At 50.6% G+C, this 26,790-nt stretch overlaps 1 protein-coding gene across 2 annotated transcripts in view; it reads left to right on the top strand.

Moving 5' to 3' along the window:
• Sirpa (signal regulatory protein alpha) overlaps window positions 1–17,667 on the top strand; it is a 38,185-nt gene extending 20,518 nt beyond the window's left edge. Inside the window, exons 4-9 of one of the 2 annotated variants that reach the window (XM_042694338.1) lie at window positions 991–1,308; window positions 1,788–2,120; window positions 3,753–3,860; window positions 5,952–5,976; window positions 12,956–12,995; window positions 15,137–17,667. In XM_042694338.1, the coding sequence (XP_042550272.1) occupies window positions 991–1,308; window positions 1,788–2,120; window positions 3,753–3,860; window positions 5,952–5,976; window positions 12,956–12,995; window positions 15,137–15,400 (1,088 nt within the window). In that variant the 3' untranslated portion in view covers window positions 15,401–17,667. Of the gene's footprint in view, window positions 1–990; window positions 1,309–1,787; window positions 2,121–3,752; window positions 3,861–5,951; window positions 5,977–12,955; window positions 13,008–15,136 lie in introns of both variants that reach the window. The other variant, XM_042694337.1, reaches the window with a different exon arrangement.
• The last annotated feature ends 9,123 nt before the right edge of the window (window positions 17,668–26,790 follow it).

Raw genomic sequence — 26,790 nt, 5'->3', positions numbered from 1 at the left:
CGTGATCCTCAGATCTCAGCCTCCTTTTCTGCTTGCCCAGGAGCCTGGGTCTCAGTGTCTTGTAATGACTTAGGGATCAAGAACTGAACTACCTTTGATTTCCTCAGCATCCAAGTGATCTGTGTTTCCAGTCTCACAGTGACCCAAGAGATGCCCCCAGATTCACAAAACACCTTAGCCTCTTCCTTCCAAATTCATGACTTGGCACAGCTTACAACTTCTGGCGTGTTTGTGGAAGGAAGGAAAAATCTAGAGGGAGTTACATGTTTCTGCAGGGGAACTCTGGTTAAGAGCAATTGCACACATGAGTGTGCATGTGCTTGTGCATGCTCGTGTTTGAGAAGCATCTCTTGGGTGTGATGCAAAAGCTCCTCATTGCATCTCACTGCAGCCTGGAAAGGAAGAAATGAGGAGAGAGGGGAGAATGGGTAAAAGGAGGGAGCGAGGGAGGGAGGGAGAAATAGGGAGTAAGGGAGGGAGGGAAGAGGAAAGGAAGAAAGATAGGCAGGCAGGGGGCCAGGTAGCCCTTGCCTCATTACACAGCTGCAGCATGAAATACATACCACTCCTTCCTAGGTGGCCAGTCAGGCTACAGCATGAGGCAAGTCAGTAATTTCCTTCTTGTACCCAGATTGGTTGTTCACCTAGAGCAGAGAGAAGGACTTTGACTTCAAGCCTGGAGTCGATCTATGCCTGCTTTTCTTACTGACTCACTCACCTCCTGGAGTTTCTGTATTCTCCTCTGTAATACCAGATTAAGGACATACACTCCCAGCCTTATTAGGAGGTTTAATAATGTCCTGTCTATGTCTGGGGATGTAGCAGGCATGAGGCCCTGGATTCGGTGTTCAGAACAGTAGTAGTCATAATGACAATAGTGTATAGTAGTACTAATAGCAGCAGTGTGTGGGAAGGTTACTCATAGCATCTCTCCTGCACAGCCAGGCAGGCCCTGCAATCACATCTCTGTCTGTAAATGCTCCTTTGTAGCCAGACCTTCTCTTCCCGTGGTTTCCGGCCCTGCAGCCAGGGCCACACCTGGACAGACAGTGAGCTTCACCTGCAAGTCCCACGGCTTCTCCCCTCGGAACATCACCCTGAAGTGGTTCAAAAATGGGAACCAGCTCCCTGACTCCCAGACCAGCCTGGACCCCAAAGGAGAGAGTGTCTCCTACAACATCTCCAGCACAGCCAAAGTGGTGCTGACCCCCGGGGACGTCCGCTCTCAGGTCATCTGTGAGGTGGCCCACGTCACCTTGTCCGGGAGCCCTCTCCGTGGGACTGCCAACTTGTCTGACGCCATTCGAGGTAGATGACCCCAAGTCCCAGCCCAAGTCCCTGCCTGCCCACCAAGCCTGACCCTCCCTAGGGCTTTTGCTGTGGAGTCTGAAGGGCCTGGAAATGGTGCCCAGCAGTCCTGATGCCAAGCACCTGTGCCCAGTGCTCTGCTGGAGGCTGCACTTCCTTTACCAGGGCAGCTACAAGTACTGGGCCCGCGTGCATGTCCATCTCTCGTTCACTTAGCTGCCATCACTGCATCTGTCTGCATGCCAGGCCTGCATGTGTTGGTGTCACTTATTATTCATTTAACAACAGCCCTGAGTACTTGAGGGCTTACTGTGCTTAGTGATTATGTCCACGTCCATCCCTTCAGTATTGGAGCACATACCCAGTGCCCAGCGCTGTCCCGTGTGATACCTGTGCCCTGATGTGGAGGCTTAGCACTCCAGCCCTTCCTCTGGGGTCTCTGAGCCACAAGGTCAGAGACTCTGCCTGTGCTGTTTTAGTGCCGCCCACCTTGGAGGTCAGCCAGCAGCCCATGATGGCAGGGAACCAGGTGAATGTCACGTGCCTGGCGTCCAAGTTCTACCCTTCAAGCCTCCAGGTGACCTGGATGGAGAATGGAAACCTATCGCGGACAGAAGCCAGCGGGGCCCGCACCGAGAACAAGGATGGGACTTACAACCAGACGAGCTGGCTGCTGGTGAACGTCTCTGCACACAGGGAGAAGGTGGTGCTCACCTGCCAGGTGGAGCACGAGGGCCAGCCCGCCATCACTGCCAACCTCACCCTGGAGGCCTCTGCCCAGCAAAAGGAGCAGGGCGCAGAAACAACCCCTGGTGAGCCCTCCACAGCAGAGGACCGGCTCCTAGAATGTTTCTCTAGATGTTATTTCCGTTTAACACGTTTAAATGTTCCAGGTAGTGTATAGTGTTGATTATAGATGAATCTAGCAGTCTAGAACGTTGAGTTTTAAAGTCAGTTCACACACCGAGTGGCACTGTAGGAGTTGGGTGCAGTTTGGAACTAGCATGGCTCCGTGGATCTTTGGACATATTGAAGGAGAGAGGGAGTTGGATCCTTGTGCCTCCTTCATCTGACAGTTGTTACGTCCGTTCTGCATGGCTCTCCTGTTCTGCCCTCACTCTGTACCCTCTGCCCTCAGGAGTGGAGCAGCCACTCAGTGGTTCACTGGCTGTCCTTGCATGTGCTCTGTCCTGTGTGTGACCGTCTCCTTGGAGACCATTTCTAGAGGTGCATTTGTAGGCCAAGGGCACAGTGGTTTAGGATAAAGGTCATATTGTGTCAGTGCCAGGGTATCAGGGTGGCGTTTTCTCAGCCCTCTTTTCATGGCTTATTGGTTCCCATCTTGTCCTTGAAAAGCACTGCACCTTGGTGGCTTTTCAGTGGAATGTTCTGGCACCTGTCACCACCATGGCTGATGAGTTGTCCATAGCAAAGCCTTTGAATGGATTAGAACTATGTCTTCATACATTCTTTGTGAAGCCCCACATAGTGTCCTCCAAATCATGTCAGATATACTTTGATGTCCCCAGTACCCGAATTTCATAGCACACACAGCGCTGGGTGAGGGACGCATGCGTGTCCACTGTGATTCTGTCACTGACTTGCTGTGTGACCTTGGATCAATCAGTGCTCTCTCTGAGCCTCCCCTTGCTCCTTTAGCTTTAGGGTACACAGTAGGCCCTCCAGTCTTTCAAGAGAGGGCACAGGAGTCAGTGGGCAGCTGGTTTCTTGGATGATTCTTATAACTTTCCATCAGGTGGAGATGATTATTGGTTTCCTGAGCAGGGGGAAGCCAGGAGGGTTCAGCTTACTTGTGGAGCCCGTGAAACAAATGTGTTTGGGTGTTCATTTGAACCTGTGTTTCCATGGTACAGAGCCCTACTGACTTCCTGCTACGTTCTAGACTAGAACCTTCTGCTTGGGCCCTGAACCCACCTGCCTGCCCCAGCCACGGACTCTGTCTCTGGTGACCTGACTCAGAGCTCCTAGGCTGTGATCTAGGCCCAGGACATAAGATGAGTGGCCAGCCCAGGTTGCTCTACAGAGGACCCCTCCCCCATCCCGGCCAAGAATAGTCAGTTGCTAATTCAAGAGTGTCAAGGGAATCTAGGCTCCAGCGGTGGCTGCCCAGCATAGGTCATTTCAGATGGAGGTGGGGGGCGGACAGATCTCTGCTCCCCAGGAGAGGAAGTTGGGGCTTCCTTCAGGGGCTGCCATTAGCAATATTTTCCCTGATGGCCCCCTAGGTATGGCATTTGTACCATCATGGATGACCCATGTGAGTGTATGCCAGTCCTCACTGAGAGGCCCAGGTGGCTCCTGATGCCTCAGGAGACCCAGCTTCTTGGCCAGCAGTGCCTGTGTAGTAAGAAAGGGCGGTGGGCTTCTGTTTTTCCCCATTTCTTATCTGTACCGGTGAAGGTTCTCTTCTGTGTGATCTTCAGATGGCACAAATAGCTGGAATATCTTCATCGTGGTGGGTGTGGTGTGTGCCCTGTTGGTGGTCCTGCTGATGGCAGTCCTCTACCTCCTCCGAATCAAACAGAAGAAAGGTAGGTGGAGTCCCCTCTTCCTTCCTCAGAGTTTGCTCTCGTCTGTCCTTCCTGGAGGATGTGGCCACTGGGTACTCTAGGGGCGTTGGTGACTTCTAGGGATAAGAAATGCAAAGCCAGTGACTGGTGCAGTAGCTTCACCATGGTGGAGTTGGGAGGGTTCCTCGCTGCTTCGCCTCATGGCTACAGACATGGCTGTCACTGCCCCAGGTCTCACAACCTCATAGGAGATGAGAGCAGAGGGCTGCCAGGGTGGCGAGAGGAGACTCAGAGAGGACAGTCATTCCCAGGAGCTGCCTGGCAGAGCCCTGCTTTCCTCTAACCTGGCTGGGTACCATGCTTGCCCTGGGTAGGAGACCAGACAGAGGCAGAGTGAGTACTCCCAGCCGTCTCCAAGGCTGGGCCAATGGGATGGATGGAGGATGTGAGGTTAGGGAGGAGCCTGGCTCACAGCACAGGCTCCTGAAGTCACAATCTCCCTCGTTTCTGGCAGCGAGTCTCCAGGTCCTTGGCATCTACTCTACACAGTTCTGCGTCTCTCGCCTTGGTTTCCTCATCTGTAAGATGGGTACAGCCTTGCCTGTCTCGGAGGGTAGTTCCAAGGCTCAAGTTTACTGTCACACACTCTAGAGCCTCATTCTGCAGGTTTCCTTCCTCACGCTCTCAGGAGGCAATTTTAAATTGATATTTCCAAGACCTTTTTTTTTTTTTTTTTTAAACCACAAACCATAGAAATAACATTTCACGTCTCACCCTAACACAACCCTTTATATAAAAATGAAACTGGTATTTTCTTTTTTCGGTCAGATCCTGGGTTTTTTTTTCCTATTAAAAATGCTGGTTGTGACACCCCTTCCCCCCATGAGCCACGCCACGGCCCTGAGCCATCCTGTGTGTGGGCCCGGGCTGGCTGTGCATGTCACGCTTTGTTTCGGCACCCCTCTTCCTCCTCTGCCCCCAACCCCAGGTTCTGTCCTTCCTGGGGAAGGGGAAGGATTTACTGACCCAATCGACACACGAGGCGACAGAGGCCTGGGAACAATCCAAAACCTACTGGGGCCTGACAGCTGGTAGATGAAGCTAGGATTCAAAGCCATGAGCCATGGTGGGACCCCCTGGACCCTGGGGCCCCCCCCGCCTCCATTTCACCTGTGCGTGGGGGGGGGGCTATCCCCATCTCAACCCTAACACTTGACAACGTTAAGTCTGGGGAGACACCAGTCTCTGGTATGAAATGAGGACCCACCCCCATCCCGTCCCTGCCCTTGAGATGATGTGTGACTCCGTATCTGGACTCCTGAGCCTCCATGTGGATGTGGGGTGCTGAGGGACAGCCTTCCCCCTGCCCCCCCACCCCCCCAGCTCACTCCCACAGCCAGGCCCTACCCAGGCCCCAGCCTGCTTACCCAGGCTGCTGGAGCTCCCGCACCAGGGCAGCCTCCAGCCTGTTGGAGTGTGGCGCCAGGCACATTTGAGCACGCGTGTTGCTTTTTAATTACAAATTTACTGTAAAATGGGAGTCAGATGGCTGCGGAGCCTCGGAGCCTGCTCTGTGGGATACCCCGTATCACAGGCTGAAAACCTCTGTGCCAGGCGGACGCTTGCTGTCTGGCAACATGGTGATGTGTACATAAATGGATGTGCAGGCCGATCTTAGGAGTTTTAAGAAGCTCAGAGAGGGGAAGGGTCCTACCCTGGGTCACACAGCAAAGTGCATGCATGGGTGGCCAGCCTGGGGGCCACACCTGCTCCCCATCTCCTGCTGTGAAACCTAACAGGGCTTGCTAGAGGTTTCTGCCCAAGCACAGGAAAGGTTCAGCCTGGACCCATCCAAGGTTGAAAGCTGTTTGGGGGCTGTGGAACTCTCCAGAAGCATGGGAGGGCCTGACTCACTCCACTGCCTCTTGCTTCCTGGAAGAGAGAGGACCACCCATTGGCTGGGCATGGAGGGGGCGGTGGTTTGTCCAGGTTCAAGGAAGGAATTCACCACAGCCCTGCAGGCAAACCTTTGCTGCCCTACCTCCTTCCCCAGAAAATACTTACGTGAACGAACTGTGCTTAACTAGCGTTTTCTTTTCTATTCTCTTCTAGCCAAGGGCTCTACTTCTTCCACGAGGTAAGTGCATCACTGGGTGGGGGGGGGGGGGGGGAAGGGGAGGGGATGGAGGGACACTGGTGTTTGTTTTTTGGTATTTTTTTGTGGTCCCCAAAGCCACATTTTGTCACCTGACTGTCACTCAGGTGCCTGTCCACATCCTGTTGGCTTTTGTAACCTCTTCGCATTGGTTTGTAATCCTGCGTGGACTGTGGTGCTCGTGTACGCCCTGTGTGCAGGTTCTAGTGGGCGTCTGTCTTACCTTTCTTCAGCGGCTGTCGGCTGAGCACCCCAGTGGGCGTGGCTGGGAGAACGCTAGGGCGATGGAGTCACATCGAGCCCCCCTGAAATTCACAGCCTGGCCAGGGGCTCTGGGGCTGACACTGTCACAGAGAGGGCACATCTGCGTGTGGATTCCCGTCGGCAGTGATTTGTTGCAGAGTCACTACTATGTGTCACTGTCGAGTGTGCTGGGGATAGGTCTGTGAACCAGAATGAGCCCAGGCTGCCGTGGGGCTGAGATGTGGGGAGGAGGGGCACACGTGGTAAACATGGATGTGAAATGATCTAGCCAGTTCTGTTAGATGATGGTCTGATATAGCATGAAGGTGGAGGTCTACCATGGTGGGGGAGGGGGGAAGAGGGAGAGGTTTTAGAGGTCATAGGCAGAGTGAGCGGCTGCCTGAAGAGGGGGTGTGAGCAGATCCTCTAGCTATGGAACTGAGGCTGTGACAAAGGGCAGCTTCAGGAGCAGGAGAGCAGGCAGGGAGGGCCAGGGTCATGGTGTGGGATGTAACAGGAGGCCTCTGTGGCCGGGCAGGGGGACAGCGGGGAGGGGAGCAGGTCCTGGGCTCTTAGTAGCAGCCCCATATACTGCAGCCTCTTAGTAAGAGGCCTCGTTGGCTTGCTAGGAAGGAGCCTCCACCCAGCCTGACCGGATACGAGTCCACCAGTGAACGTGCTGTGTGGAAGTGTGTGCTGTATGCTTCCACACTCCCTACTATAGCGACTGATAAGATCAAACAGCTTCTTGTGGGGGCCGGCAGGGTTTTACTGCCCCGTGACTGCAGATACTTCTGTGTGTGTTTATTGGTTGCTTTTTAAGCATCCTGGATTTCAGAATTGCAGAACAGCTGCGTGACCTTAGAATGGGAGACAGTAGTCCAGGGCCTGTGGCTGCAAGAAGGACTTTGAGAAGGGGGTATGATAAATCATAGGCAGAATGTAGTCCTACATTTTTCTTGTTGGTTGTGGGGCTTGAACTCAGGGCCTGGGCACTGTTCCTGAGCTTTTCTGCCCAAGGCTAGCACTCTACCACTTTGAGCCACAGCTCCACTTCTGGTTTTCTGGTGGTTTATTGGACATAAGAGTCTCACGGACCTTCCTGACCAGGCTGGCTTTGAACTGTGATCCTCAGATCTCAGCATCCTGAGTAGTTGGGATTAAAGACGTGAACCACCAGTGCCTGGCTTGTGGTCCTACTTTTCTTCTCACCCTCTCTGGAAGTGGAAATCTGGATGTAGGTGGTGAAGGTGGAGGCAGAGAGGCCCGTGGAAAGCCTGCTGCTGTGGTCCAAGCAGAGGAAGCTGACAGATGGTCAGATTCTGGAAGTATCTTGGAGAGCAAAGAGGGTTTGCTGATGGATTGATGTAGAGTCAGGCTCAACTCAGGGTTGGGGGTGGAGGGAGGGGATAACTGTACCCTAGTTAGGGAACTGTAGGCGTTGTGTGTTGGGATGGAGGAACTACTAGGCTCCCAGGTTGCATATAGCAAGAGCGTCTCCCCTGCCCCAGAGGCTCTAGGGAGCTTGTGTGCCCACCCTGCCAGCAAGGGAGAAAGGGCACCTGCTGCCCTTGGGATGAGGCTCTACCTCCTGCTCTGGCCTCTACAGGCCACTTTCTGGGCCACCCTCCTGGCTGCCTTCTCCCCAGAACAAGCAGCATCTACTTGCTCCTCCTTTCTGGGGACAAGACTCCTCTCCATCCTCTGCCCAAAGGCCTCAGTGTCTCCAGGACTTTGGCCTGCCTCCTTCTGGCTTGGACCATCAGTTCTGACCATCCTGTGGTCTTCTCATTAGGTGGATGATATCTGCTGTGTCCTTCTTCCATTCGCAGGATCCTCATTCTCCTCCTGGCTCTTTTGTTTGTTTTCAGTCCGTTGTAGGGCTTGAACTCATGGCTTGGGCACTGTCCCTGAGCTGTTCTACTCAAGGTTAGTGCTCTACCACTTTGAGCCACAGCTCCATTTCCAGTTTTTCTGCTGGTATATTGGAGATAAGAGTAACGGACTTTACTGCCTGAGCTGGCTTTGAACTGAGACAATCCTGAGATCTCAGCCTTCATGTGAGCCACCAGTGCCTAGCTCCTCCTGGCTCTTGGACAGTGAGTGGCCTCTACTAAGGTAAACCCCTTTGCACACACCACCCAGGACCTTTCCCTGTGTCCTCTCTGAGGACATAGCAGGCTGTAGGAACTGTACCTGTTGAGTTCTGTGGCATGGCAGGCAACATGATCACCGCCTGCTCTTCTGAGCTTGGTAGGAGGGCATGGCCTCTTCACCAGGCTAAGCAACTTCCTGGGAGCCTCCTCTGGGCTGGTCCTGATATCCGGTGCTTTCACGGTGACTCTGTATCTGTCCCCTACTCAGCCCCTATGTCCCTCGTGTTCCCATTGGGTGCTCAGCCAAGGTTTGTTGAATGAACAAGTAACCAAACAGACTGACTGCTGCAGCTAAGGTCTGCATAGCCTCTGAGCTCTTCCCCATCACCCCCGTCTTCATCACCCACTCTGTCTTCATTGTCTGTATATTCACTCATTTTACCTGTCCAAGTTACATGGTGAGTTTCTGGATGAAAGGGACAAGGGTCCATAAGGGAAGTGACCAACAGCCTTCACCGGCTGTTCACTGATCATTTGCTATGTCCTGTGCACCCATCTGCCCCTAAAGGGGGCATGTATCCATTTGTGATCTGACTTCTCAGAAACTCTGAGACTTCTTACCATGCTTTGTGTCATAGGACAGTGGTTCCAGACCTGCGTGTGCAGAAGTACTGCTGTGGATGGGGGTGGGAGAGGAGGGGATGGTGTTTGCACATCAGCTGCAGTCAGGTTCCCCCCCCCCCACACACACACCGGTTCTACACCTGTCTTAGTACTTAGTGGCTGCTGGTCCAAGCTGTAGTTCCAGAGCCCTCATTCTAGAAGGATGTTAATGTCCCCATCATATGATGGAAGTGACCAAGTGACCAAGGCTCAGAGAAGTCATGTTCCATTGCCTGAGTCCCACCCGCCCCCCACCCCCCCAATCCGTGCTGGCATTAACCCTGGTGCTCTGCATCCCAGCTCCGGGGCCTCCTGCCTCCTGTTCCTGCCTCCCCAGAGGAGCCAACCGTTTTCTGGCTGTTTCATATTTTTCCAGCGTGAGCTACCCAGGGAGCCATGAGAGATCACTCGCGCCTTTCATCTCTCGAAACCAAAGCTGTCGCTGGCGAGCCGTGATGGCTTTGCGTGCAGCCTCGGCTCCGGCCTGGCTTGCTGAGATCAGACGCTTTTCCGAGGATGTTGGTTTAGGGGACAACCTGGCCCCTCGGGGTAGGTGTCTGGGGAGACGGCTGCTGCTTTTGAGCACAGAGACCCTACAGGGACCCCGTTCTCCTAACTCCCTGGTTAGGAATAACTGGCAGATCACCGCCCACCACCCTTCCTGGCTCAGACGAGAGAAAGCATGGCAGCTGCATTAATTGGGCACTGGGGTTCATTCGGGTGGCCGTTTGTTCACTTATCACACAATCACTACGTTTATTCTTAGACTATGAGTGCTTTCCTGATTCCTTCGCTTACTCCTTTGGATGGAGCCCAGCTCTGTGCCAGATTTGAGCTAGGGGCTGACAGAAGGAGGTAGGGGAGATGCTAAGCCTGGCCTTTTGGTCCTTGGCACAGAATAGGAGAAATGCTCAGTATTCATTCAACAAATAAATATTTATGGAGTGCCAGTTGTATGTCAGCCCAGCACTAGCGTGGTGGCTTCACGGTCACTCTGCACAGGGTGCATGCACAGTCTCTCAGCTTATCAGACACCACAGTGCTGCAGGGCCCGAGGAGATGAGATGAAGGCAGGCAAGGGATGGAGCCGAGCTCAGAGGTGAGACTTAAGGGCAAGCAGGGAAGGCTTCTGCAAGGAGGTGATGTTTAGAAGACAGCTGAAGGATGGGGAGCATCAGTCGTGGGTCCATCTGGGGCAGGAGTTAGGCCAGACAGAGGGAGCGGTCAGTGCCAAGGCCCTGAGGCCTTGGACATGTTTATGGAGCGTGAAGGAGGCCTGAGTTGCTGGGGTGGAGGGAAGGAGGGAGGGAGAGAGGAAGGGAGGAAGGCAGGCAGAAAGCAGAGCCCTGCTGTCACTGTGGTACAGGGGAGTACCATGAGTGTTTTGAGCAAAAAAACAATGTGACGTCGTCGATGCAAATTTTTTTCTTTTTTTAGAGCTCAATCCTCGGTCCTTTTGCTTTTAGTTTGTTTTTGAGATGGAGTCTTGCTGATTTTTTTTTTTTTTTTTTTTGCCTGTGCTGGCCTCAAATGATGATTCTTGTGTTTTTACTTCCCAAATAGCTGGGATTACAAGCATGTACCACCATACCTGGCTTGCATATATATGCCTCTTAATAATAGTGAATGGGAAACAGCCCCTACCCCCCGCCCCAGCAGCCCAGGAAGCCAGGATATGGGAAATGATGTGACAGAATGGCTAAATCCGATGTATAGATTTTAGAAGTAGCCAGTCGGCCTTGTGATTGGTTAGACCTGGATTGTTAAGGAGGAGAGAATCGGGGATACTGCAACCTCTAACCTGAGCCTGGTATGAACACTGGTGGTCCCATTCACTGAGGTAGAAAGACCAGGGGAGAAATGGACTCAAGAAACCGGATAATTGTTTACAGTGTGAAATAATGCTTTGAAAGAGATGACTGGATCTGCTGAGAATGGAGTTTGGTGGTTTGGGGACGGTTTCCCCTAGAATGGGATGTTTAAACTAGGACTTAGAGGAGGAAGAAGAGTAAGACAGGTGATGACAAGGTAAGAGCATTGAGTATGCAAAGGTCCTGGGACCTGACCGCCATTCATTCCAAGTCTGTTGGGCAGCCTTGACTATTGTGACAAGACAGCATGGCAGACAGCAGCCTAAAGCAGAGATGATACAATGAGGTGGTGAGGGAGAGGCAGCCCAGCCCACCATTAGCGAAACCTCTGGAGGAAGCAACATCAGAATAGTCTTGAAGGATGCCCGAAAGTTCACCAGGAATAAGGGGGTCAGAAAGCACCAAGTGTGAAGAATCAAGAAGCCCTCAAGAAATGGTCAGTACACGGTACACGAGAGTGAGAGAATGAATGGGCGCAGTAGGGGAGTTTACCCAGCACTCCACTGGGTGATTTGAACCTGAAGGGGATCGGCAGTGGGGGTCCACAGAGGTGTTCAAGTTGGAGGGGTGGGGTGAGACTTGCCTGATCTCTGTGATCCTAGCAAGCTGTTTCTGTGCCATGTGGGGCCCTGTCATGCCCCAGAATTGCCTATGAGCCAAGTCCTCAAGCCAACTCCATTAATAACCCCACTGCCAAGCCCCAGTGCTCATGTCTGACATTATCCAGGCTCACGTGCCCGGAGCTGCTGGCTTGAGAATTTACACAAACTGCTGCCCGACCCGGGGCAGTGGCTGACTTGCTCATCACCTTGACCGTGACCCAGCCTCCAATTACAGAATCAAGTGCATGAACAGCTTTTTTGATTAATCAGAACATCTCTCTCCCTCTCCTCTTTAAAAAAAAAAAAACAAAAACCCAGTAATGCATAGATATTTATAATACAGAACATTTGGAAAACATAGGGAACTAAAAGGAAGAAAAATAATCTATAAAGATCCCTGCTGTTAGCATTTTCCTCCCAGGGTTAATCGTACATTTGTCATCATAGAGATTATCCCACAGCCTTAAGCTCTTGCCCTGACCATTCCAATGTGATCGTTTGTAACTTATCATTTACATCTGATGGGGTTGGAGGTGTAGCTCTGTGGTGGAACCTTTGGCTAGCAGGTAGGAGGCCCTGGCTCTGATCCCTAACACTAATAACAAAAATAAAGAAGCCCTCCTCTTATACCTTGTAATTTCATTCAGTTAATTTACTTTCATCTAGTTATTTATTTATGTAGTACTGGGGTTTGAGCTCACAGGCTTCCCCTTGCTTGCTCGGCTGGTGCTCTCCCACTTGAGCCATGCCTCCAGTCTGGTTTTCTTTTTGCTGGTGATTTTTTTTTTTAGAGATGGAGTCTCTAAAACTTTTCTGCCCAGGTTGCCTTCCAACCCTGATCCTCTAGGACTCAGCCTCCTGAGTAGCTAAGCTTCCAGGCATGATTATAAGTTACGATCTAAAAGCCTAAAAATTAAAGAAAAAAAATTCAACATCTAGATTTATCCTTATTTCCTAAACTGGTCCCAGTTGACAAGTTCTTCTGTCTTCCACCTTACCTTTTGGCAGAGAGCCTCCCCCCCCCCCCATATGTAATAGCCTCCTCTCCCAAGAAAGTAGAATTGTGAGTTAAAATAGGAAGGGTTTCCCCAAGGGCTGCCCTGGCTGCCTCTCCTATTAGCAGTGTAGGAGAATACCCACCTGTCTCCCCCCACTCCTTCTCTGAGTAATAGCTTACTCGGAGACTCAGGCCAACAATTATTTTTTAAACACACACACACGCACACACACGCACACACACGCACACACACACACACACACACACACACACATACACAGCGCCAGTGCCTTGTTGAAAATTACTTGTTTGTGAGATTGGCCCTCATGTCCAAACATTGGATACGCTGCTTAGGTCTGTGTATGATTCATTCATCCCTGCCTTCCTTTCAATATAGGAAGTGGAACCTAAATGTTATTCTTATCGATTTGCATGAGCGCTTGAGATAGAGCCCGGTTATTTTTATCTGTACGTCTCTTTCCTTTTTAGGTTGCATGAGCCAGAGAAGAATGCCAGAGAAATAACCCAGGTACAGTCCTTGGTGAGCCGCCCTTCCTGGTAAACTCCGGGTGTGATTTCCTTACATCAGGCAAAGCTGAAGATCCGGTTCTAAATTAAGACCTGCCCCTGATGAGGGAAGGGCAGATCTATCTGTACCTCCCCAAGTTCCTCTAATTCTGTGGTGGTGTTCCAGCCTGCAGACTTGGTTGCATCCTTCTTGCATCATGGCTGCCCCTTTGCACAACTCCAGGGGACAGTGGTCATAGTACGGCCTGTGTCAGTGTGCTTTGAAGTCTGGTGTCAGTCTCCACTTGTGGATTTTACCTTCCTGCCACCCAGCCTTTGCTCAAGCCAGTTCCTCCAACCACAGCATTTTATTTCCTCCTCCTGCAGCCTGGCTCTCACCTGGAAAAGCAGCACACTGCAGCCTGCCAGGACCTCTTTGGCCTTTGCTGATGGAAAGACAACATGTTATTAATTACCCCACCTGGGGGCACCTGCCCTTGACCTGGCAGCTTCTTCCCAGCACATTGCTGAGATTTCATAGGCAGCTGAAGCTCTGCCTGTCACCAATGTACGCTGTCAGACCCCAAAGGCTCTGGGCTCCTTAACACTTGTAATGAGATAGGCCCTGCTCTACACCCTGACTGAGAGAATGCCAGCTGCCCTTGTTTATTTCCCAGGCAGTTGGCATTGTTTTAGATGTGAGCTGTCCAAGGAGCTGTGCTGTGAGAAGCATGGTGCTCATACGCTAGACACCATGGCCTGCTCTTTCGCCCCCCTCTTCCTCCCCCAGGATTGCCCAGCAATCCTGGACACAAACCTGGATGGCAATTAGCAAATACAAGACAGTTGCCAGGTGTGGCAGAGAGAAACTTTCTCAGTAGTCATTTTACCTTTGGACTTCCCTTAGAAGCTTTCTGAGGGAAAGGATGACAGTGAAGAAGATAGTGCTCTGTGTGTGTGTGTGTGTGTGCGTGCGTGCGTGCGTGCGAGTGCGTGCGTGTGTGTGCATGCAGCAACTTAAACTCAGGGTCTGAACACTATCCCTGAGCTTGTTTGCTCAAGCACTCTACCACTTGAGCTAAAGCTTCATTTTTGGCTTTTGTTTTTGAGTAGTTTATTGGAGATAAGAGTTTCGTGGACCTTCCTGCCTGGGCTGGCTTTGAACCTCATTCCTCAGCTCTTAGCCTCCTGAGTAGCTAGGATTACAGGTGTGAGCCACTGGTGCTTGGCTGAAGATACTACTTATGTGTCCCTACTTTTCAGCTGGGAAAACTGGGGCCTGGAAAGTTGTAATGGATTACCCAAAGGCCCCCAGCTAGACAAAGCAAAGTTGGGATTGAAATCCAGGCCTTTTGGATCCACTGATGGGAGACGTCATTCCCACACTGCTTTTGTTTTGTCTCCCAGGCTCCAGCTTCACCCAGAGTGGAGTTAGAATTATTGCCATATCGTTTATCCATTCACCCATCTATCCATCCATTCCCCCATACAGCCACTCACCCATCCATCATCCAATTACTCATCCATCCGTCCAGTTATTGATCTACCCATCCAACCATCCATTCCTCCCTCTTTCCCCTCCATTCCAATAGATTGGGCTTCTGTGCCAGTTCTTGATATTTACATCATAAGAAATACCCAGCAAATACGTGTTGAGTACATATATACATGAATGAGTATCCTCACCCCCCTGGGAGATCACATATACTCAGGGCACAAAACAGACACAGTCTTGGTGGTGACACTGATGCAGGGAGTGGGCCCGGGGAACATGGAAGCTGAGCCCTGGGCCAAGGACATGCGGTCAGGGAAGCATCTCAGGGTGGAGAAATGCTGGGGCTGAGATGTGCATGGAAGATACATACCTACTACAAGGAGGAGGGTGCATGTACCAGGCAGGTGGGTGGACATGGGAAAGGAACCCCAGTTCTCGGTTTCGAGGTGACTCTATGGGCATTTCAGAAAGATCCCTTAGGCTGTGGGAGGAGGAAGGTGGGGTGAAAGGGGGAAGGCTAGAGGTGGTTTTTCCTTATCAAGACTAGAGGGACTTGCACTAGGGCTGAGCCTCTGACAACTGGAGGGACGGAAGCATCCAGACCTGGTACTCGGTTGGTGGGTGAGTGGGCTGAGGGCTCCAAAGTGACCTCCAGCGATGTCTTTCAGATCCAGGACACCAATGACATCAATGATATCACTTATGCGGACCTGAACCTGCCCAAGGAGAAGAAGCCGGCCCCCCGGGCTGCCGAGCCAAACAATCACACAGAGTATGCCAGCATTCAGAGCGGCCCCCCGCCCAAGTCGGAGGACACCCTCACCTACGCAGACCTGGACATGGTCCACCTCAACCGGGCCCCCAAACCGCCAGCCCCCAAGCCCGAGCCGTCCTTCTCAGAGTATGCTAGTGTCCAGGTCCAGAGGAAGTGAACAAGATGCCCATCGGCTCTAGGGTCTGGCCCCACAAGCTTTCTTGTGCCCCACATGGAGCGGCCATGATGAGGACAGCTAGCCCTATTTCCAGAAGGCCCTAGGACCAGGAATGGGGATGGTTCTTATCTGCCTGTCCATCTACCCCCCCTTGGCTCTCCAGCATTTCCAGCTCATGCCTCCTCCATCTTGGCCCCACCTCTGAAGGAGGAGATCATCCAACCAGCCGAGGACCTGGCCAGCACTTCTCGAGAGTCCAAGGACTGTCGTGCCTCTGTCCACCTCCAGCACAGGTCTGGGTCGTGGTTGTTGAGAGACCCCAGGGCTACCTCCTTTGATGTTCCATGAGCCTGATCTTCCAGGTGAGGAGGGAAGATGATCTCACTTCCTGCCCACCACCTTCACCCAACTGGGGGCTTTGGGAACATTGCCCTTTAGATCAAACTGTCCCATCCATGGAGAAGCTGGAAAAAAAAGACCCTTAAGACCTGCAATCGGAGACCTGGTGAGGTTGCTATTAACAACCCTGGCGTACCCGCCTTCCCTGGGCTGATGAGCCACAAGCCCTGGAGGAGGCGGGGAACTCGCTCTTGTTCCTCGGGGCCAGCGGTGATTCCTGGGACAACCATCAAACCCATCTGGGGTGCTCCCGCATCTCCTTTCTAGACCCGAGCTTGCTTCCTCCAGCTAGCACTAACAGCAGCACGCTGTGGACGCCTGTAAATTATTGAGAAATGTGAACCGTGCAATCTTGAAGCCAAGGTGTTAGAAAACTTGATCTGTGGTGTTACGTTTTGGGTTTTCTTTTAATTTCTTGGTTGTTTTTTTTTTTTGTTTTCGTTTTGTTTTTTTTCTCCCCTTAAAACAACAACTTGGTTATCTTGGCTCTTTGTCATGTGTTGAAGTTCCTGGTTGGGTCTTGTGCAGTCTGAGATTTAACAGTTTCTTACCCTGGAGGGGATTTCCTACCGAAACTGAGTCCGGGTTCTTCTAGGACAAGAAGGAGGATCTCTCTGGGGCAGCTCCATGGAGGGGCTCAGCCATCTCTCTGGGACTAACTTGGCCTTGTTCTGGGCTGAGCCACGGGGCTAGTCTTGCTCCCTTCTAAGGTCAGCAGGCCTCACCATGCTAAGTGCATTTCTTCAGCTCCCTCTGCTCTTTTCCCCCAAGAGGAGAGGGGAGGGAAATCCTGATGTCCCTGGCCACTGTCTCTCAAGCACTTTAGGGACAGGCGGAGGGGAGGGGTACTGAGCTGGCATCTGCCCAACTCCTTGAGCAAGAGCAACCCCTTTCCCTCTGAGCTGACCCCCCCCTCCCCAGGAAGATGCTTCCTTTGTGTGTGTGTGTGCTCCCAAGCTCCATGGGAATTAAACTGGAACCCATGCTGGCCACAGCCAAGATAGCCCAGTGGCGGGCCAGAATGTATCCCCCGCTGTCCCTGTCTCAGGAAGGTTGGGCAGAGGCTGTGACCCAGTTAGCCTCTGACCCCTTCTTCATCCTTCCAGCTGAGCCTCATTGGGTGCAGACAAGCAAGTATTGCAACCCTGCTCATTCAGCCTCCATGTAGAACTCTTAGAATTCAGACACTGATGCTGCTGGAAGCCAGAGGGACTCCTGGCTTGAGCCTTCCAAGCGAAAAGCTGAGCCATCCTGTCTGTTTTCTGTAGGTGTAATGGGGGCAGAGGCCGGGGTGGGGGGGAACCCCAAAAGTTCAACAGGACAGCTGTCTAGGATGGGTCACTTGGTGTTTTACAGGGTGGCATCCAAGAATGGGCTAAGCCCACAGGCCATGTGGATAACACTAGCTGACAAGCCTGAGCTCCCATACATCTGAGCCACAGTGGCTCAGCCACTGCTTGGGCTGGTTCCCCAATTCCAAAGTATTGGTTTGTAAACCTCCTTCCTCCTCTTCGGCCCAGACAGCACATGCATGTTTGGAGACACACACACACACACACACGATTTTAAAAGGACGTTTCCTTGGTGCCATTTTCATTTCATTTTCTTTTGCTCTTTGGAGGGGGATATAAGGGAATGTGGCTAGCTCTAGCTTCAGCCAGGCAGCCTGGAGGATCCCCACATCTCTGTCTTATGGAACCCCAGAGGAAAAGGAAGAGGTTGAAACAACCCTGCGGAAGGAGGGTGGTTTCAGGAGTTTATTTTCAGACTGTTGGGAAGGAAATAGGCCCCATTTTTGTATATAGTTGCAACTTAAAACTTTTTGGCTTGCAAAATATTTTTGTAATAAAGATTTCTGGGTTAACTGATGTCATTGGGTACTGCGTGTGCGTGCGTGCGTGTGTTTGTGGGTGTTCTTGTCTTTTGGGAATCAAGTTCTGGGGCCTCTTGAAGGCTGTGGTCTGCCTGTCCCAGGAGTTGGGTGGGGGAAGGGGGAGACAAGGCGCTCAGGCCTTGTACACAGTTGGCAGTGCCCCTCCCTCTCCAGAGGGAGCTTCAGTTTTCCCTAGCTTGGGGTGGGATGTAAATCTAGACAGACCACCAAGTTTGGAGTCTGGCTCTGTTGCTTTGTAGTTGTGGACATTTGGACAGATCACCCCCTGAGACTTGACTCCCTCATCTGTCCAATGGGGACAGTTGTGCTTCCCCGCCCCTATAGGGATGAAGGCAGGATGCAGGGCGCTGAGCTCCAGGCCTGGCACAAGGGAGGCTCCCTGAGTATTGGTTGGCCTGTTTCCCCGTACCCTTCTTCCTGGAGCCTTTCCCTAGCAAACGCTGAATCTGATTCCTGTCCTGTAATCCCCCTTGCTGGATGAATGTAGTAGGTGCTCAATAAATGCTTGTTTTTTACCTTCTTTGCATTAGAGTATTAATATCAGTACAATCAATAATCATGCTGCAATCCTAGTGTATTAACATAGCAATATACTTAGTGCTTACTGTTTGCCAGCACTTTACATTGACCGAGTCCTTCACTCCTTATCATTCAATGAGGTCAGTTACTAGTTGTTTGTTTTGTCTTGGTTGTGAGTTCTGGGCCTTGAACTCAGGGCCCTATAGTCTCACTTGGATTTTTTTTTTTTTTTTTGCTCAAGGCTGGTGCTCTACCCGCTCTACCACTATTTTTGGCATTTTACTGTTTAAAGAAATGAGTCTCACAAACTTTTCTGCCTGGCCTGGCTTTAAACTACAATTCTCAGTTCAAAGCAACTCAGCTACTCAGTCTCCTGAGTAGCTAGGATTATAGGTGTGAGTCACAGATACCTGGTTGGACCCTATTTTATAGGTATCACATTTCAGTAGGCGCTGACTACCAAATGAATGTTGGCTGCTGAGAGCCATGGGAAGTAAAGTGTTGGACAGTCATTAACTTGCTCAATCGTCTCATCATCCTGGCTGCCAGGTGAGATGGACGGTCTCACTCCCGGTGGGCGTGTAGATGAGGTAACAGACAAAGAGAAGAGAAGTCATTTCCCAGTGTCCCCACAAGCCTGGGTTAGCAACTAGGAGGTCTGACCCTCACTGCCCTCCTCAATCCTGGACATCACTAGAGCATGTCACCTAGCCAGCCAAGCCCACTTGCAATCATCTGCAATCTTGGCTTGGCTCGTGATCAGGGACCTACCACCTGAGCCAAGGAGTCTCCTGCAGGTCACCCTCATCCCAGGCTACATCCTGGACTGTGACTGAGAACTCAGCTTGGCCCTGTCCTCGTTCCTCTCCCTGACGCCCCTCTGTCTCTCTCCCCCTTGAGGTCCAGTCTATGAAATATGTGTGCAGCTCCCAGGAATGGGGTGCTCAAGGCCTGAATCTATCCGAGTAGGTGAGGAAATACTTTCCATTTCCTAGGAAGGGAGAGAATGATAGACTACGCTTCCAGGCGAGGAGGCTTGGGAGATATATTTTATGCAGTGCCTGAGCCTCTTTCAACTGCAGGCCAAATCTCCAGGGCTGGAGGCTGGCAGGTGATACAAAAGTGGATGGGCACCAAGTGGCTCTCTCCTGCCCACCAAGAAATCAGTCAAGCATTTCCCATTTATTGGGCAACTCCCTAGTGGGAAGGGAGGTCTTCCCAGGGCAGATGACCCCTCCTTCTGTGAGGATCTGCCCAGAAGCCCTGTGCCTGCGTTACCCGAAGATCAGGAAAATCTCCATTCCCCCTAAAGAATGCCTGATTCGGAAAACCCACATCTCCTAGCATATTCCAAACAGCCAAGATCCCACCACGGTTTATTTACATAAATACATAATTTTAGAATACTGCATATCCAATCCTCCGTATAAATAGCAACTTCCCTCTATCTTAGGTAGCTACTGTGATAACCCCAAAATCGAATAAGGAAATGGCAACAATAATCATATTCGAAGGCCTCTATCCAGGAAGAGATGCTGATGGAGGGGTGCTGTCAGGCACTGGATGGGGGTTAGGGAGGTGAGGGTTGGTGGATAGATATGAGGGGCACAGATTTTAAGGGCTCAGGTTGCATCTGACTGTCGAAAGTCAAGAAATACCACATAGTCTCATCAGGAAAGCGTCAGAGTGACAGCCTGGTCACCATCCAGGCAGAGATGGTCGGAATCTTCCAAGGCCTCAGCCTGTTGCTGCTGGTCCTCCACCCTAATCAACATAGCACCATAGCTCTACCAGGGTCTTCTTTTGTTTGGTGAAGACAAGACATTGAAAATGCTTTAAAAAAAAAAAAAAAGGAAAACACATTACTAAGAACCCCGGTAGCATGGGTCATCCTAACTACTCAGGAGGCTGAGAAGCCAACCCAGGCAGAAAAGTCCATGAGACTCTTTTTTTTTTTTTTTTTTTTTTGTTGGTCATGGGCCTGGGCGCTGTCCCTGTGCTCTTCAGCTCAAGGCAACTGCTCTACCGTTTGTGCCACAGCACTACTTCTGGTTTTCTAGTGGTTTATTGGAGATAAGAGTCTCATGGACTTTTCTGCCCAGGCTGGCTTTGAACCATAACCCTCAGATCTCAGCCTCCTGAGTAGCTAGGATTACAGGTGTGAGCCACTGGCTCCAGGCTCCGTGAGACTCTTATCTCCAACTAACCACCAAAATGGAAATGGAGTTGTGGCTCAAGTAATAGAGTGCTAGCCTTGAGCACAAAAGCTCAGGGTCAACACCTAGACCCTGAGTTCAAGCCCCAGGGACCAGCACGAACAACAACAACAAAAAACCCAGCAACACAGCCAAACCTTGGTGACAGATGAGACAGTTCACTACCCTTGGGGCAAGGAGCAGAAGGAGCCTGATGGGGAGCAGATGTGCTGTACCCCCTTTCCTCTCCAGAAGTAGTTTCTTGAAGGTCTCCAGATGCCAGACCAATGAAACTCACCTATGCAACTGTCTGGGCATCTTCTTGTGCACACATTATACCTCAACTGTTTAAAACAGGGCTGCCTCACCTTCCCCAAACATGATGCTTGCCCCAGGCTGATAGTTTCTTTAAAAAAAAAAAAAAAAAGCCAATGCTTTATCTTCCATCCCCAAACCCAGCCCAGTGTCTGTTCCAGGTGAGGGATTCTGGGAGTACTGGTGAGTCCATCTAAAAGATAGCATCCTGGTGACCACTTGAGGCACCGAGAGACAAAGCGCCATACCGGACATGAAGACCAAGGACAACTCAAGGACAAGCCATCTTTCTGTCTTCACATCCTCTCCACTCCTCCTCCCTCTACCTCCACCCTCTGCTCCCTATCCTCCATCCTGAAGCCAAGAGGTAGCTGTACTACAACCTTGGCAAACAGCTTTACCTCTACCCCTTGGCCTGTTTGCCTATGAAATGGGGTGCAACTTAGTAATTAAATGACAGGAAAGACTTCAGGCCCTCCCTTCCTCTCTAGCCCCCAAGAGCTCCCTCTTGCCAACCTTTGGGAGCTCAGCCCTTCGTGTGGCTTTTCAATCCTCTTCCCTCTGTCTTGCATGACCCTTTAAGGGACATTTTCTTTTCTTTTTTCTTTTATTTTATTTTTTTATTGTGAAAATACTGTACAGAGGGATTACAATTACATGGGCATTAAGGGACATTTTCTATTCTTCCTGTTCTGCCAAATACCTTTGAGAACCCTGCACAAGGGTCCACCCCCCACATGCCTTGTCCTCCAAACCAGACCCTGAGCTCCCCACTCCCAGAACCTTATGTCCTGCCTTTGCAATCCAGTCTATAAGACAAGACAGGAGAAAGCCTACCATGTGCTAGCTAGCTTTTCATCCCTGTGACCTAAGAAGACAGCATAAGGAAGGGGAAAGTTTTTTTATTTTGGCTCCTGGCTTTAGAGATTTCAGTCTAAGATCAGAAGGCTCCCTTGATATTCCCTTTTCTTTTCTTTTCTTTCTTTTTTTTTTTTGCTAGTCCTGGGGCTTGAACTCAGGGTCTTGGAGCTGTCCTTAAGCATCTTTTGCTCAAGGCTAGCATACTACCACTTGAACCACAGCACCACTTTCAGCTTTTGCTATAGGCTGGCTTTGAATCATGATCCTCAGATCTTAGCCTCCTGAGTAGCTAGGATCAGAGCAGAGACTTGTGGTTCCACAGAGCCTTGAGTATTCCTTTGCAGATGGGTGCTGTGATGTTCACTTCACAAGTAGGAAGGCTGAGGCTCAGAGAGGTGAAGGGAGAAGCTCAAAAGCAGCTATTTAGCTCACAATTTATGCCTCAAGCTCTTCTGGGAAAGCAGACCCATGCAAAGCTCAGATGAACCACACCCATATGAACTCATGAGGCCCAAGGAAGCCAGGTCAGAAGGTGGACCCAAGGCAGAGAGAGAGGCAACATTCACAAGCTGGCCCACTGGAAGATGTGGGAAAGGGACTCGAGGACAAAATATCTACATTGGAGACAACTGGTCAATGTGTTATAGGTACTTGCACCTGCAAGTGGTCTTTTCTGCTAGACAGAAGCCATTTGTCCACTACCAGACAAAAATCTACAAATGAGCATCACTCACAGCTTTAGAAAATCTGGGCTGACAAACTTGGGTATATTCCTAGGCAGAATTAACAAATCCTTCAGTTCCTCACTTTCCAACTGTCCCCAGTTGACAATGAAAGGAAATGGCACCTTCTCTTGCCTTACTTCCAACTTGGGGATGCCTTTTCTTATTACAGAAAAATGCATAGGCCGTGCTCAGCCTGCATGAGAAAATCTAAGAATCAGGCAGAGTGGAGGGCCCAGTGCTGGGCGAGACCAGGCTTCCCTGCATGAGCTGGCCCACTGAACTTGCCTGTATCCCATATTATATGATTCTCCATCACCCTGCACTGGTAACATCAGCCTTCTGACAACTTCTAAAATGAGCCACCGGACTTTTGCACACATTCCTTTTCTTCCCTGCTTGCTTCTGATCCACAAACTGAGCTTAATGCCTTTGTTAGACATTTGACAGCAATTCTTCAGAGCCTATGTTTCAATTTGTAATTATACACTGATCTTGTGCTGTGTGATTAATCCCTCTTTCTTCCACTGCTCTGGGAATTTCCTAGGGATAAAGAGATAGTTGGATTTGCTCTTTGACAGAGTTCCCATGCCTAGCCTCCAGGAAGCACCTAACCAATGCTTGCTGGAGAAATGAGAGGATGGGTAGAGGATGATGGGAAGATGGAGGATGAGGGGACTGGTCAATAGATTAATGAGAAGATGGATGGATAGATGAGAGGGTATATAGATAAATGGACAGGAAAAGAAGAAGAGAGGGAAGGGAGGAAGGAAAAAAAGAGAGGAGAGGGCTGGAGGAAGGGAGAAAGAGGAGGAGAGGGAGAAAATGGGAGATTGAAGGACTTAAAGACAGATTGGCATCTTAGGAGAACTGATGGGCTCTCTGGCAGTTTAGAACTAGATTTAAAGGCAGTCACTGGTGGCTTATCCTGATACTCCTACCTACTCAGGAGGCTGAGATCTGAGGACTGGTAGTTTGAAGTCAACTCAGGCAGTAAATTTTATGAGACTCAATCTCTAATTAATCATCAAAAACCTGACAGTGGAGGTATAGCTCAAGTGGTAGAACACCAGCCTTGAGCAAAAAAGCTAAAAGACAGAACCCAGGCTCTGAGTTCAAGTCCTAGCACCATAAAAAAACACCAAAAAAAAAACCCCAAACACCTTTAAAACTAGATTCAAATCCCAGCCCACCTGGCTTGTCCCACTGAGGTCCTCTGCCCTTGATCATGACCCAGGGTTCAGAGCAGTCGCCTGCTATGCGCTCCCCAACTGGGAGGAGCCAATGATCTTTTAGGTCTTTGTTGTGTCATCTAAAGAAAAGAGCCCTAAACTTAGAAACGCAGATGAAAGATGCAGAGGGCTGTCTATCCTGAGATTGTGCAACCCAGCCCTGCTGGTGAGCTGGCCAACTCTGAGAGCTGCTGGATTCCGTCACCCAGCAGACACGTCCTCCTGGCCTCATTTCAAGGACGAGAAGTCAGGCCCTTGCGGTGGAAGGTGCCATTCCCACAGCCCCCGCCTTCTGCCCCCATAGGGCAGGGTCAGCTGATGTGGCCGCCCGTCAGTGAATCAGGGCCACGGACCCATCTCCAGAATGAGGCCGGGTGAGAGTTTAATGGTGAGGAGCCTGCAGCCTGGCTGCGGCTGTCTGCCGCTGCGTCTCCCTCGGTGCCAGTAAATGGACCCGGCACACATGCAGATTAACGCATTATCGCTGGTATTATGTGCAGGACACAGAGAGCGCTTGAGCAGCCAGGCTAGGAGCTGTCATTATTGCAGGACCTTTTGCTGGAAATTTTTTTTTTTCTTGGGGCAATTAAATCTTCAGCTGTCTCCTCACCGGGGAGTGCCAGCTTGCATTTTAATTATCCTTAAAAGAGGGAAGTAGGGGAAAGGACACACAGCAAAGAATTAAAAAATAACAATCTGCTTTATAAACACGGCCATCCTTCCACAGCTGTGCAGCTATTCAGACTTTCTCCCTGCCCCTCCTTGCACCCTCTGGGCTCCAGACCCTCTGTCATGTAGGGGAAGGGGCTGTGGAGGAGAGCTTGGGCTTAGTGTGGAATGCAGGCTGTGTAAGCAATGGTTACTGGTGGTCTGGTTTGTTCATTCTCTGCATTCCATGAGGTGGAAGCAACTGACCTCACTGGCTGATGAGGGAACGGAGACGGAAAATAATTTGTACTTAAGGTGACTTATCACAATCAAAAGGAGCACGTTTTCTGAGATTCATAGTAAATAAAAGGGGCAAATTGCAAAAACCAAACCAAACAACAACAACAGCAACAACAACAAACAACCAAACCATAAGGCTGAGCTCAAAGAACCAGCTTGGAAGTGTGCGAATCAAACTGTGTGTGCACTTGATTCTTTGTGAACGGTGCCTTAACAAAACCAGTCTTAAAAGAAGCTGCAGCCTCTGCTGGTGTAGTGGTGCATGCTTGTAATCCTAGTTATGTGGAAGGCAGAGGTAGGAGGATTAGGGGGAGGGGATGTAGGGGTGTAAAGCTGTAAACCAGCCTGGAGTAAAAAAAGGAGAGAATTTATTGAAAAATAAAACTAAAGTGAAAAGGGCTGGGGGCATGGTTTAAGTGGTAGAGCAAGGTCAAGACCTTGATTTCAATCCCCAGGAACGAAAAAAAAAAAAGCATAATAATAAGCTAATATTTAGTTATGTAGATCTTCCATGGACTAGCTCTTCTCATAAGCACTTTCTATATTTTAAGGCATTTCTACCTTTCACCTCTGTCGTTGAGACAGGTGTCACCTATTTCCCAGATGAAGAAACAGGCACAGAAAAGTTGAGACCGTCTGCCAGGGTGCAGCTAGTAAAGGCAGAGCTTGAGTTCACATTCAGACAGCCTTTGATCCCTGCACCTAAACCTTAAAAACAAAGTCCGAGATTACTCAACCAACGATCTGGAGGTGGGACTAAAATCCCAGGGCCATCCTGACGTGATGAAACTAGCAGAAGGAGAAATCCACCCATTCATTAGAAAAAGGTTTACTCAGCGTCTATTTTAGGTCATGATGGAAATGAGGAAGCAGCTTTTGCTGCCAGACCTCACGGCCCTAGGCCTGCTGAGGAATTTTCATTCATCACCACGACTGGACTTCAGTGCTGGTTTCCAGGCTGAACTATCTGTAGCAGCCTTGTCTCCTTGTCGGTCACACACACGCCTGCCTCCCTCCCCTCCCCCATCTCCATGAAACCTCGTAGCCTGTGCAAGGCAGTGCTCTCTTTCTCGTAGCCACGGCCAGGAAAATGAGAGTACTTCTCCGATCTTCTTTAATAAAATCTGTCTCTTGCTAGGGTTGCTCCTGTGTCTGACTTTCTTTGCTCATTCACACCTTAAAGCACTTTTCTTATAGATCCATCTGCAGACATGTGACTAGCAACAGACAAATCCACGCCCTTGTCTGGGGACAAAGCAGGAAGAAGGGAGAATCCCTAAATAATCAGGAAAAGAAACACAAGCTTGGCACCGGTGCCTGTAATTCTAGCTACATGGGAAGCTGAAAGCTGGGAATTGAGATTCAAAGCCAGCCAAGGCAGGAAAAGTCCATGAGACTTGTATTTTTAATTAACCACCAAAAAGCCACAAATTGAGCTGTGTAGATCATCAGTTCTGAGTGAAAAACAAAAACAAAAACAAAACTAAGGGACATTACCCAGTCCCCGAATTCAAGACCTAGTACTAGCAAGCACGTGCAGATGCGTGCGCGCACACACGGAAAGAAGGAAGGAAGGAAGGAAGGAAGGAAGGAAGGAAGGAAGGAAGGAAGGAAGGAAGGAAGGAAGGAAGGAAGGAAGGAAGGGGAAAAGGGAAGGGAAGGGGTTTGTCTGTAGACCCAATACTTGGGAGGCTGAGTGGGAGGATTAACTTAAGCACCCCCCCCCACACACACACACACATTGGCCAAGAAAAGGAAAAGAAAAAGAAACATGAATCACAGCTGTGCTAAGTGCCCAGAGGAAGGCAAAGCCAAGTTGCCCCAGCCACGCCCTCATCCTGCATTTCTGCAGAAGTGAGCTGCTGCCACCCAGCCCAGCCAGCAAGTACCAAGTTCCCCACTCCTTACTCTTCTCCCTTCCACATGTGTCCTGCTGACAGGAAGCCCAGGGCCGGGCAGGGCAGGGCAGGGCAGGACAGGCTATGAGGGTTCACCTTCCAGATCCCACTGCCAAAGCCCTTTGAACTCATTTGCCTGCACTTAGAGCCAGGAGCTCAGCCATTTCAAACATGTCTCCTGTGAATTCTTTGGTGGGGCACCCAGACTCACATTCCAGCACATGGGGACAGCAGTATGATGACAGCTGAGAATGAGTGAAGCCCCATGAAGTTCCTTTGCCTTGAGCCATGCCGCCAGGCCTGTGGAGTCCTGTGGGACCCTGGCTCATGGAACTGGGACAGGTTTGCTGCCATGCTGTGTTGGCAGCTACCCTGTGCTGAGGCCCCCTGGGCATGCTGGGGACATC

Source organism: Dipodomys spectabilis, unplaced genomic scaffold (genome assembly GCF_019054845.1).
Source record: "Dipodomys spectabilis isolate Male_0828 unplaced genomic scaffold, ASM1905484v1 ptg000175l, whole genome shotgun sequence".
In the NCBI taxonomy this organism is placed as follows: domain Eukaryota; kingdom Metazoa; phylum Chordata; class Mammalia; order Rodentia; family Heteromyidae; genus Dipodomys; species Dipodomys spectabilis.
The sequence above is the reverse complement of the archived record's forward strand: the minus strand, read 5'-3'. Positions and strand labels throughout refer to the sequence as shown.